Consider the following 13,169-nt stretch of genomic DNA (forward strand, 5'->3'; position numbering starts at 1 on the left):
AACTTTTTGAATTTTAGATTTTTTTTAATTTACTTCATAGACTAACTTTTATTCAAAATTAAACAGAAAATAACACAATGACGTGACACAAAATTTTTTTATTATATATAACTCAGATCTCTTATACAAATCCAAATCCCTATATAATAATATTTCTTTTTCTTTATGTTATACAACAATTGATTAATGTGACATTTTCATTTTAAGGCCCTGTTTGGAATATGTTTTTTTTTTAGTTAAAATAGCTAATAAAGACAAAATATTATATCCAGACACAATCATTTCAATTTTTCTCTCACAACGATTAAATCAACTAAAAAAATGTTAATATCATTCCAAATACATCTTTAGCCAGATAAAAATAATCAAATAATGAAAAAGCTAATTAAAATAGTCAAATTATCAAAGGAATCCTAATTTTAAGCAATAATTAAAAATCAAAGCCAAAAAAAAAAAAAAAAAAAAAAATTCAAAAATCAAAATAAAAAAATGACGAAACATAGAGGGTTCCTCTGCCTAAAACCCTAAAAACTGCACAAAAGAAGAAGAAGCAATGTCGGACTACATACCTCGAGAATTGTTGATCGATATCCTCACGAGGCTACCAGCAGAGACTCTCGTCCGATTCACACTGGTTTGCAAGTCATGGTACTCTCTCATTACAAGCCCTAGTTTCATCTCTCACCACCTCAATCGAACCATTTCAAACCCTAACAGTACTCACCTTCTACTTCGCTACTGCACTGAAGATCCCATCCAACAAGAACACTACTCGCTACGCTGCGACGATCCCATCAACAACGCATTCAAAGAGTACGCAAAGCTCAATTTTCCGTTCACTTGCATAGACCCTCCTTTTGGGCTTGTTGGTAGCTGTAATGGGTTGATTTGCATTTCTGATGATCAGTACTGTTATAACCATAAAATGTTTTTGTGGAATCCATTGATTAGGAAGTCTGTGTCGATTCCATACCCTAATGTTAGGTTTGGGTCACACGGACCTTTTATGCATTCTTTAGGGTTTGGCTTTGATTCAATATCTAATGACTTTAAAGTCGTTAGAATTGTGCATATTGGATTGGATTGTAACAGAGTTCCACCTGAGGTCGAGCTTTACACTCTAAAAACTGGAATTTGGAGAAACATTAGTGATAAAGCTCTTCCGTATATTGTTGTAGAGCGATCGCAACAGGCTTATATCAATGGGGTTTCACATTGGGTTGCTCACACTCCAAGGTATGGTCATGGTGGGATTTTTCGAAATTTGATTGTGTCATTCAACATGAATGATGAGGTGTTTGGGGAGATTTCATTTCCGGAGGGTATAGCTGGTGAGGACAAATGGATGCAAAAGATGAGCCTTCTTGTGTTTGGTGAAACCCTTTGTCTGATCCAGCATTGTAAATCTTACGGTGAACCCCCCCATTGTTCGATATGGATGATGAAACAGTATGGTGTGGCAGATTCTTGGGTTAGGCAAATTAAAATTGATCTTTCTGGAGGATTTTTTAGGAAGCCAATTGGGATGAGAAAGAATGGTGAAGTGCTTCTGGGGACGAGGGAGGGATATTTGGTTTCTTATGACCCTGAGAGCAAACGAATTATATATCTTGGTGTCCAAGGTACTATAGATAGCGATTGTTGGTATTCATTTGATGTGGATACTTACATGGAGAGCCTAGTCTTGCTTGATAAAGGGGCAGATTTTTGTGATGAGGTTATAAGCGATCGGTTCTGTGTGAAGAGAGTGAAGCGGACTGATAGAACCAAGGATTTGATATAAAAATCAAAGAAAAACAAGTGCAGGCAAGATGTACCTTTTGCACCTTATTAGAGTATTCATTATTGCTTAGGTTTATGCTTGTTAAATGCATTATATTGATAGCTCTAAGCAACTTCTATTTCAATCCTAGCATGTATGTCTTTTGAGAATGCCTTGAATACTGAAAAGTTCAGCCTATGCCATTATCTCTTTCTGGAGTTAATTTTAGTTGTATTGTCTAAGAGTACCTTGGTTTGTATATTTGAAAATTAGTTATGATCGGAAATGTTAACAACAGCTAAATAGCAAGTATAATAACCTGGACCTGGCAAAATGATCTGAAATCTTTCTTCGTTTTTTCTTATTTCTTTATCTCTATCTTTTATTTATTTATTTCATTATTGGGATAAGCTCAATAGTTGTTTTCTTTTACAAGGGTTGGGATATAAGATCAAATTCATGTCTTAGATGGGTCTTCTTGTAGGTATGAATGTGGTAGCAAAGCCAATACATTCTATAGACCACCTCAAGGCAGGAGTCCTCTGCAGAAGAAAGCCAACTTATAAGTGACCTTGTTGCAGAAGCAATTGGTATACTAAGGCCTCGTTTGGGAACATGCTAATTTAGTAACTTTTTAGCTATTTGGCTAAAATATGAGCTAAAAAAATTAGTATGTTTGGAATAATTTTTTAGTTTTTTATGAAAAGATGTGCAAAAAATAGAGAGAAAAGAAAATCTTTGACTTTTTGGTATGAGTTGTTGGCTCTTTGGCTAATTTAATAACTTTTTGGCTAAAAAGGAGGGTTCCCAAATGAGGCCTAAGGCTGTGTTTGGATCATGGATATGGGTTAGACTTGGGTAAGGATTTGGGAAGGAAATGAAGAAATTTATTAGCTTATATTTCATTCACATTCTCCTCACTTTGCCCTTTCCCTTTTCAAATTCCTACCAAAATTCATGATCCAAACACAATTTAAAATTACAATATGATGATGTACTTACTCAAGTTCCTGCCATCATAGAACATTTCAAATCACCACCGGCAAAAAAAGCACGGCCAGCTCCCTATAAAAGTACATAAGCAAGACTGTAAATTTTGAAACACCAAGGAAATCCATCAACCTAACTTCAATAAGATGAGGCAGTTACATTTATGTTTAATAATGCTATTTTATCAGAGCCGTGTGCTATATATAATGTAAAAATAACAGTACTGGCGAAGAATTGAAGTATGGGTACTAGCCTTGATTAGTACAAGCTCTGCATTTTGGTCATTTTCCCATTTTTCCAAGTATTCTACTAGTAATAGAAACCTTATTGCCAAAAACAAAAGCAGTCCTCAATAACAAAAATTATTTCAAAAACTTAAACCTTGCGTTAAAAAACTTTATACAGATCGGATTGGATGCTTCTGCTTACCACTTTTGATGAAATGACATTCAATTGACGAGGCCGGTTTAAGTTGATCATTCGCACATGGTCTATTTCTTCACCAAGAACAACCTAAAGAGTGATCACAACAATACCCCTAATTTAGTGTTTTGAGCAGTTGTTTTGCTTTTAGGTAACAAATGAAAGAAAACCCAACTAATGAAAAGAGTTGTGGGGTGGGAAGGGCTTAATCTGAAAACTGTAAGGTTGTATTTAGATATCGATTTGAGCAGAGATTTGGAAGGGGGAAGGAAAAGGTGAGGGAAATGACAAAGAATTTAGTTAATATTTTATTCACATTTCCCACACTTTTTCCCTTTTTCATCCACAAATCCTTACCCAAATCATAGTGCAAACATAGCCTAAATATATTGCAGAGTGATTACCTCTTCATGTGGATTTACCACTTCCAGTGCCATTTTTGAGCTGTCAATCAAATTGAGCCAACAACTCTGCACAAAAAGAATCAAATCATGAAGAAACCCAACAAAGAAAATCCCATAAATTTGAAAGTAGAAATGAAATTTATGAAACAAAGATAAATCCCAATTCAGGAATCACGCATCACAATAATGGTCCAAGAAAATCACGCTCACTCTACTACAGCTTCAAGATTTTGGGACTAAATTATGCATCTGAAAACATAATCAACAAAAATAAGAAATGGGAATTACTAGGACCTCAGTTGAATAGGAGTAAGACTAAAAGAGACCAGTGAAATGGGCTTTATGAAGAGAGGATGGCGGAGCAAGTTTGGCTGGTCCGTAGCTACCCACTACTCTTGAAACAAATTTCTTAGAGAGAGAGAGAGCGAGAGCATCACCAACCAGTGTACCACCCACCACCTTCAACCTTCAAACACGAAACTAGAGGGAGAGAAAATAATTGCACAGTGATGACAGTAAAAAAAATTACAAAATTATAAAAAAATATATATATAATATTTTAATTATTAAAATGTATAAATTTTTTCATTGACTTATAATTTTTTTTTATCATCCAATTGTGTTGTTATTTCTCCTAAATCATACCACAACTTAGACAGGATTTGATACTTGTTTTTTTATTTTATTTCTTTTTTTATTGAGAAATTATCATGTTATTCTTATAATATTTTGAAGTTTCTGTAACCACGCTATGAAAATTTTAAGAGTATTGAAAATAAAGTTATTTGTTCACATTGACTTAACGTTTTTTTTTTCCTTCTTTTAAAAAAAAAAATTATAATGATTTAGCCTTCCCAAAGCAAAAAAGTCTCACACCATTTTTTCTATTTTTTCTTTTGCATATATATATATATATTGTAAAAAAAAAAAAAAAAAAAATCAAACAATTGTACATTGGCTATTTGAATTCGGTCTAGCAATCCTCATTTCATATTTGGGAGGGTTTGGGGTAGGCTGGGTTGTTTGTTTGTTTGTTTATTTATTTTTTTATATAGTGATTTATATGTATATATATTTAAAATTAAAACAAATTTATGTGTTTAAGAAATTAATAAAAATAAATTATTTGTTGGTAAGTCAAAAAATTTAATATAACATTTAACATTTTTAACTGATGATAAATAGATTATAGGTAAATTATACTTGTCTCATTTGAGGTTAAAAAAAACAACAATGATTCATCCCTCCTTTTCCTCCCACCCCCTTTGACCCCCTCTCTCTCTCATTGGTTACCTTTTCTTTTTCTTTTTCTTTTTTTTCCTGCTCTCCCAATCACCACCCGCCACGTGGCAAAAAGGGTGAGGGGGTGACCCCCAAAAGGGGGTCCCAAGCATTATTCTAAAAAAAATACAGTCAATCCCACATTTTTAACATAAGACTAACTAATAGGCAAATATTAAAATAAATTAAAATAAATATATATAGTAGGAAATAAATTATAGTATTTTTTTAATCCATACAACTGATGAATTATTGATAAAAAATAACTTAAATTTTATTTGAATTAAAACCTTAAGACATATACAATTATGTTAAAAGTATAGGAATAACTGTATTTTTTTTTTTTTCTAAATTTAAGAAAGAGGGAATGTAATTTACCCATAGTCTATAAACTTTTTAAAACTTGTATCCAAACCCACAGATAATCTATGATTTGTTAGGGCTTCATTGCGTGACTAACTAAACCAATTTGAACAATTGGTGATTGGGAATCCAAATGACCTAAGAGAGTTAGGTTGATTGCAATAAGGGTTGTTTTAGGAAAATGATTTTTTTAATTTTTTTTATAAAAAAATAAAAAGAATAATTGAGTTGATTGGGAATCCCAATGACCTAACAGAGGAGTTGGGTTGATTGCAATAAGTAGAGAGGTAAAAAAAAACGAAAAAATTGATCAAATCAATTGAATCGGATCAAATCGGTTATATTTGGTCTGTTTTTTTTAACAAGAATTGATAAGTGCGGTTTTTAAATTTGATTTTTTTAGTTTTCGATTTTCTATCAGTTCAAGCACCTTGTGCACCGAACTAAACCGAAACTGACCGTTTTAATATATATTGTATTTATAATATATATATATATATATATATATATATATATAATTTAATAATATAATGATATTAATAAGTATAATAAATTAATAACCTCAATTAATTAATCTTATCATCTTTATAACCTAAGTTTGTAAACTCTTATTATATATAATCTTAATTCTAACTCATTATTCTTAAAACCTTAGTATTTGTTAACTTTTTTTTGTCTTTATTTTTATTAATCTAGGAATTGAAAAGTAGTTAATAAATGGATGGATTGGATATGTTTGAAGTGGTGGACAAATAACTAATTTCATATTTTTATATAGATTAATGATTATATTTAAAAGTGACTCAAGTTTGAAAGGTCCTAGACCGGTTAAATCACACCGAACCGAATCGTTTCAATCAGTTCGGTTCGGTGCGGTGTGGTTTGATTGGAAAGTGGTCTATATCAATGTTCAAATAATAAAACAAACATTATCGGTTCAGTGAAATTTTTTACCTAAATGTCGACCGTACCGAACCAATTACATCCCTAGCTATAAAGATTGTTTTGGGAAGATGTTTTTTTTAGTGTTTTTTTTAAATTTTTTTATAAAAAGATGTTTAAAAAAATAAAAAGAATAATTAATTTTTTATAGTGATTTTTTAACTTTTAAACTGTTTTAATAGGCCTAATTGGAAAATTCTCAATTAAGTGTTACCTTTTTCATAAATTTTTTATTTAGATAGATCAATATAAATGAATATAATGATAATAGGACTCAATAAATTATTTTTTTTTTAAATGTAAAGGGGACTTATTTTGTCTATATTTATTTTAATGAAATATACTTTATAAATCCCTTATTAGTGAAATTTTATACTGTGTTTGACTTTTATATTTAAGGAGGGAAAAAAAGGAAGGAAAGAAACAAAGATAGAAAAAGAAAAATAAGTAGAAACTATATACATGTTTTTTAAATATAAAAAAATCTTTTATTCTTATAATATTGTGAAGTTTTTGTAACCACGTTATGAAAATTTTAAGAGTATTGAAAATAAAGTTATTTGTTCACATTGACTTAAAGTTTTTTTTCCCTCTTTTTTTTTTTTTTTAAATTTAAAACGATTTAGCCTTCCCAAAGCAAAAAAGTCTCAAACCATTCTTTCTATTTTATTTTTATTTTTGTGTATATATATATATATATATATTTAAAAAGTAAAATAAAAATTCAAACGATTGTACATTGGCTATTTGAATTTGGTCTAGCAATCCTCATTTCATATTTTGGTGGGTTTGGGGTAGGTTGGGCTGTTTGTTTGTTTGTTTATTATTATTTTTTTTATAGTGATATATATATATATATATATTTAAAATTAAAACAAATTTATGTATTTAAGAAATTAATAAAAATAATTTTCTTGTGGAAGGTAGAGGATTCTCCACAGGGAATGTGAGATGAGATAATCCTTCCTGTACTCTGCACAGAAAAATCAATTGGTCAATGATCGCTCCCAATCAGATTTGGTCGAGAGGATCCTCTGACGATCAAGTTAGACATGAGATCGGCCATGTAATATTTATTTATGAAAATATGTTTTATACTTCTTCTCTTTTTGTTTTCTGCTTCTATTTGTTTTTCCTTACTTTCCCTTTTATAGTGTTGTAGTCCTCGTCCTGACCGTTGGATCAACACCCTCATCTAAGGATTTTGGTTATCAATAGACTTTAGTCGAGGCAAGTGGCCAAGTTGCTTTGATCTTTTGCTGTTGGATTGCTTTGCTGTGTGCGGTTCATATTATGTCAGGCTTCTTAGGAACAGCTTGCCAATTGCCTCATTCGTCCGATCATGTTCATCGGACGACCATTTCATTTATTCGAGCTAGGTGATCATGATCTTCACTGTTCATTGTGGATTAATCTAACGGCCTTCTTACATTTTGCAGATTTTCTTCTAGAAGGCAATTTTGTTCAGGCTTTAGTCATGTGACATTGTTCCTTTTCGCATCGGACCCATCAATGGTTTGGGCCTCCCTTGATTTCAGGTTGCTGGGTTGGACTTGACTTTTTGGTTTTTGGGCTTCACATGTTTGGTCCTTGGGCCAATACTTTCACCTCTCCACAGTTGGTAAGTTAAAAAATTTAATATAACATTTAACTTTTTTAACTGATTAGTAGCTTATAGGTAAATTATACTTATCGCATTTGAGATTTAAAAAAATACAGGCAGCTTCACATTTTTAACATAATTAGACTAACTACCCTTTAGAATGATTAAAGCGGCTGAAATTAATACTAATAATAGGTAAACATTGAAATAAATAAAGACAAATATAGGAAAAATTATTCTAAAGTCTCTATCCTATTTTTAGTAATGGAATAGATTCACAGAGAGCTACTCTCCCCCACGCCTATCTCTCTCTCTCTCTCTCTCTCTCTCTCTCTCTCTACAACACTTTCTTCATATCCAAACCCCAATCCTTTTCTGCTTCCAACAAATTCTTCATTACCAAAGCTTTACTCAGCGAGAGTCAGAACGAGGTTGCCAAGCCCTCCTCTGTTTCCAAATTGTTCAATAATGATGATGACTTGCTTAATCGAGTCTCTGCATCAAACGATACGAATGAAGCCTTCAATTTGATCGTAGAAAACTCGAATCCAAGTGGTGGTGGTGTTGTGAGCGGCTTAATTGTTGCTCGATTATATCTGCTGCATTTGATCAAAACAATGTCGACTTGGCATTGTCAGTTTTCTCCGCCATGCATTCCAGCTTTAATCTTGGTACATAATATGCACTCGTGTTTCCCAAATTTGGAACTGTTAAAAGTAGAAGAATTGGTGCTTAAATTAGGTGAATATTGATGATGTTCTATGTTGTAAATTGTGTTGTTTGTTATTGTAATGCTGAGCCCTTGCTGCTTTGAATGCACATTGCTTATTATGATATGAAATTATTAAGTTCAATTAAAAGTATCTAATTTTTATTTTATTTTATTTTATTTTATTCATTCGCTTATTAATCATAGTGAGATGATCAAGATACAATGCAGTGCTTGAAAAGGAGGGAAGATGTGGTTTAACTTGGTACTTGTCATCAATTAGCATAGTATTCTGTGGATGGATATTATTTTTCGCCTATTTTTCTTGGCAACCAAACAAACTTTATACTTTATGGTTCACTTGAAATCTAGAGAAATTTCAAAGAAAATCCAGAGAAATTCTCTAAAAATCCAAAGAAAATCTCTAGATTGAAATTCAAAGAATTTCTCTGTCCTTCCCAGAATTTCCCTGGAGAGAAATTCTTTACCATGTTTAATTTTCTCTGCCATGTGTAATTTTCTTTGACATGTTTAATTTTCTTTGCCATGTGTAATTTTCTCTGGTTTGAATCCAGAGAAATTCTATGGAATTCTGAGAAAATCTCTAGACTGCTATCCAGAGAAATTCTCTGGATCGAATTTTTTCTAGATCAATGTTGAGGGACCTTAGACATTATAAAAATATTTGTTGTTCTTTATGCTATAAAATCTTAATATCAGGGACCTTAAAAAAATTCCCATAAATATATATAGTAGGAAATAAATGATAGTATTATTATTTTTTATTTATACAGCTAACGAATTATTGATAAAAAATATCTTAAATTTTATATGAATTAAAACCTTAAGAAGTATATACAATTATGTCAAAAGTATAAGAATAATTATATTTTTTTTTCTTCTAAATTTAAGAAAGAGGGAATGTAATTTACCCATAGTTTATAGACTTTTTAAAACTTGTTTCCAAACCCACAAGATAATGGCCTCGTTTGGGAAGTGACTATTTTAGTAGGCTATTTTAGTTTTCGACTATTTTAGTAGGCTAAAATTTTTGTGTTTGGGAAGATGATTGGATTTTTTTGTGGTTGGATGTGATGTTTGTGAGAGCAAAAGTGAAATGATTATGGGTTTGATGTGATATTTTGTCTTATTAGCTATTTTAGCCTATTTTATCTTTTTGTGATTTTTAGCCTAAACTAGGCTATTTTTTTTCTTCCCAAACACCCCCAGGCTTCATCACGTGACTAACTGATTGGGAATCCAAATGCCTTAAGGCCCCGTTTGTTTCGTTGGATATAAAATGGAGGATATAATATGATGTGGGATTTAGTCAGGATATATAATGAATAGGATATAAGTATTGGATAGTATATCCCCCAAGTCATGTTTGTTGACTTGATATATAAGATTGGATATATGTTATGCATGTTTGTTTTACAAAATATATTGTGGGATATAACAAGTAATTTCCAAGATTGCCCTCATAATATTATATTATATTAAATTAAATAAAATAATATTATATTATATTAAATTCAAAATTTATATTAAATTAAATTCAATAATATTATATTAAATTCAAAATTTGGTTTAAATTAAATAATATTATATTAAATTAAATTAAATTAAATAATATTATATTATATTATATTAAATTAAATTCAATAATATTTATATTAAATTAAATTCAATAATTATATTATATTAAATTCAAAATTTTATATTAAATTATATTATATTAAATTCAATTCAATAATATTATATTAACTTAAATTAAATTAAATAATATTATATTATATTATATTATATTATATTATATTATATTCAAAATTTGTATTAAATTAAATAATATTATATTAAAGTAAATTAAATTCAATAATATTTATATTAAATTAAATTCAATAATTATATTATATTAAATTAAATAATATTATATTATATTAAATTCAAAATTTTATATTAAATTATATTATATTAAATTAAATTCAATAATATTATATTATATTATATTCAAAATTTGTATTAAATTATATTATATTAAATTAAATTAAATTAAATAATATAATATTATATTATATTAAATTCAATAATATTTATATTATATTAAATTCAATAATATTAAATTAAATTCAATAATTATATTATATTAAATTCAAAAAAATATATTAAATTATATTATGTTAGATAGAAAAAAGGGTAAATTGGACTTTTTACATCATATCCCCACCAAGGGGATATGATATAATGGGGGGGGTGTGGTATTGTATATCCTCCACTTTTGGGGGATATACAATCTCACCGGATATTATATCCCCTTCAAAAAAAAATTGCAAACATGGGATATATGGACCCCACCGGATATAATATCCAATCCCAATCTTTATATCCCCCAATCAAACAGGGCCTAAGAGAGTTGGGTTGATTGCATTAAGGATTGTTTTGGGAAAATGATTTTTTTAATTGTTTTTATAAAAAAATAATTGAGTTGATTGGGAATCCTAATGACCTAACAGAGTTGGGTTGATTGCAATAAGGATTGTTTTGGGAAGATGATTGTTTTAGTGGTTTTTAAAAAAAAAAAATTTAATTTTTTTTATTTTATAAAAAAGATGTGTAAAAAAATAAAGAGAATAATTAAATTTTTGTAGTGATTTTTTAAATTTCAGCCTATTTTAATAGGCCTAACTGGAAAATTATCAATTAAGTGTTACTTTTTTCATAAATTTTTTATTTAGATAGGTCAATATAAATGAATATAATGATAGTAGGACTCAATAAATTATTATTTTTTAAATGTAAAGAGGACTTATTTTGTCTATATTTATTTTAATGAAATATAATTTATAAATCCTTTATTAGTGAAATTTTATATTGTGTTTGACTTTTATATTTATGGAGAGAAAAAGGAAGGAAAGAAACAAAGATAGATAAAGAAAAATAAAGTAGAAACTATATGCATGTTTTTTAAATTAAAAAAAAAACTTTTATTTTCTTTATTTTCTTCACAAATCTCTCCTCAAATCTAAGTTAAAACACAACCTATATACATTAGGTATTGGGTATAATGGTTAAGCCAAATGATTATTACTCCTAATCATGGAAATTGAAAATGTAATAATGTTTCTTGATCTCATTTTTATTTGCATATTTACTTGCCCTAGAAAATTATTAAATCAATCCTAACCACTCAGTAGTTATGAATCAATAAAAAAAAAAAAAAAATCCTAGCCACTCTATAGTTGTAGCATATTTCCATTGACATATAAGGTGATGGCACAAAAATTACTAATTCTTCAATTTTACAGCCATAAAACCATCTCTTCAACAAAAAAGGCATTTCGCAACATCAAAAACAAAAAAACCAAAAACAAAAAAGCATTTCATCTTCTTCCTAATGTCACAGACTGACAAATTTTGATGTTGTCCCTCACTAGAAAGCCCTGGGAGATTATGAAAATTGCTGGAAGTTTCTAGAACTCCCTAGAGTTTTGTAGAGAATTGTATATAGTTGTAGATATTTGTATATCCTTCTAGATATGTACATTCTAGAATGATTATAGAATAGTCTATAAGATGGAGTTGGAGGAAGTGTTTAGAACACTCTCGCTAGAATATTCTTTGTAGCCTATAAAAGGGGGAGGGCCTCATTTGCCCAAACCATCCAAAAGTAATCTAAAGCAATACAAAGCAAAGCATTCTCCAAGAGGTTCTCTCTCTAACTTTCTCTAAGCTTTCTCTTGTGTGTGCAACCTTCTCAAGCTCTTTCAAAGAAGACTTACTTAGGTGCAAGCAAGGCGTGCTGTAAGCATCTAAGGCCGCACGGTTGACTTGGAAAATCCAAGGCCATGACAGTTGGTATTAGAGCGAAGTTGCAAAGGCGTTGTAACCTAAGGAAGAGCACCATGTTGGAAGTAGTCCACACCAAGGAGAACCATGGAAGGAAGACTGTTGCTAATTTGGGCAAGAAGGCCAAAGACAAGCCACATCACATTGTGAGTGGCATAGAGATCCAAGTGGTCAAGGTAGAAGAGGTCATGGCCGACGTCAAGGAACGGCTAGATCGGTTGGAACAAGGGATGGAGCAACTTGACAGCAATGTGGAAAGCCAAGTTAAGGAATTGCTTGAGTCCGTGCGGAACACCATCCGGACCAACTTTGAGACCCAAAAGTAAGAAAGCTATGACTTCCAGGAACGGATCTTGAAGGCTATCGCTTAACTCTAAGACCAAGTCCAAGAGTTGAAGGAAGGCTTGGAGGAGACACGGGCAGATTGGGCTATATGCAAACGAGCTGTGGCCAGTGGTGGTATTGGATTTGGGTTTGATCCCAAAACTATAGACTATAAGGTGTTGAAATTGACCTATTTTGAAGAGGGTCCTGATCATTTTCGCTTGAAAAAACCCATTTTGGTTGAGCTTTACTTGCTTCGTTTGGGTTCTTGGAGAGACATTTGTGTTGTTGCGCCTATATGCCTCGTACATTATAATTCATCTCAAGCTTTCGTTGATGGAACCATCAATTGGGTCGTGGTTGATAAGAATAGGTCTAATGCTTTGATTTTGTTATTTGATTTGGGAATGAGGTATTTGGAGAGTTGAATCTGCCGGAAAGTCTTGTTAAAGTGAATCCTTTGACATTGTCTATTGCAGAATTTAGGAAGTCAATTGTTGTGTGCCATGAGCCTCACATTTC

General features: G+C 30.5%; 1 protein-coding gene across 1 annotated transcript; it reads left to right on the forward strand.

The window, feature by feature from the left end:
• The first annotated feature begins 476 nt into the window (after nt 1-476).
• On the forward strand, nt 477-2,096 carry LOC114268602 (F-box protein CPR1-like). The gene has a single exon (XM_028209790.2). It carries the CDS (start codon nt 554-556, stop codon nt 1,781-1,783), a length of 1,230 nt encoding a protein of 409 aa, XP_028065591.2. The 5' UTR covers nt 477-553; the 3' UTR covers nt 1,784-2,096.
• The last annotated feature ends 11,073 nt before the right edge of the window (nt 2,097-13,169 follow it).

This window comes from Camellia sinensis, chromosome 8 (assembly GCF_055761805.1).
Source record: "Camellia sinensis isolate YWXY chromosome 8, ASM5576180v1, whole genome shotgun sequence".
Taxonomy (NCBI): domain Eukaryota; kingdom Viridiplantae; phylum Streptophyta; class Magnoliopsida; order Ericales; family Theaceae; genus Camellia; species Camellia sinensis.

What these genes read in the sequence shown, in the direction of transcription:
- LOC114268602 (XM_028209790.2), top strand. Translation starts at nt 554, where the DNA reads ATGTCGGACTACATACCTCGAGAATTGTTGATCGATATCCTCACGAGG.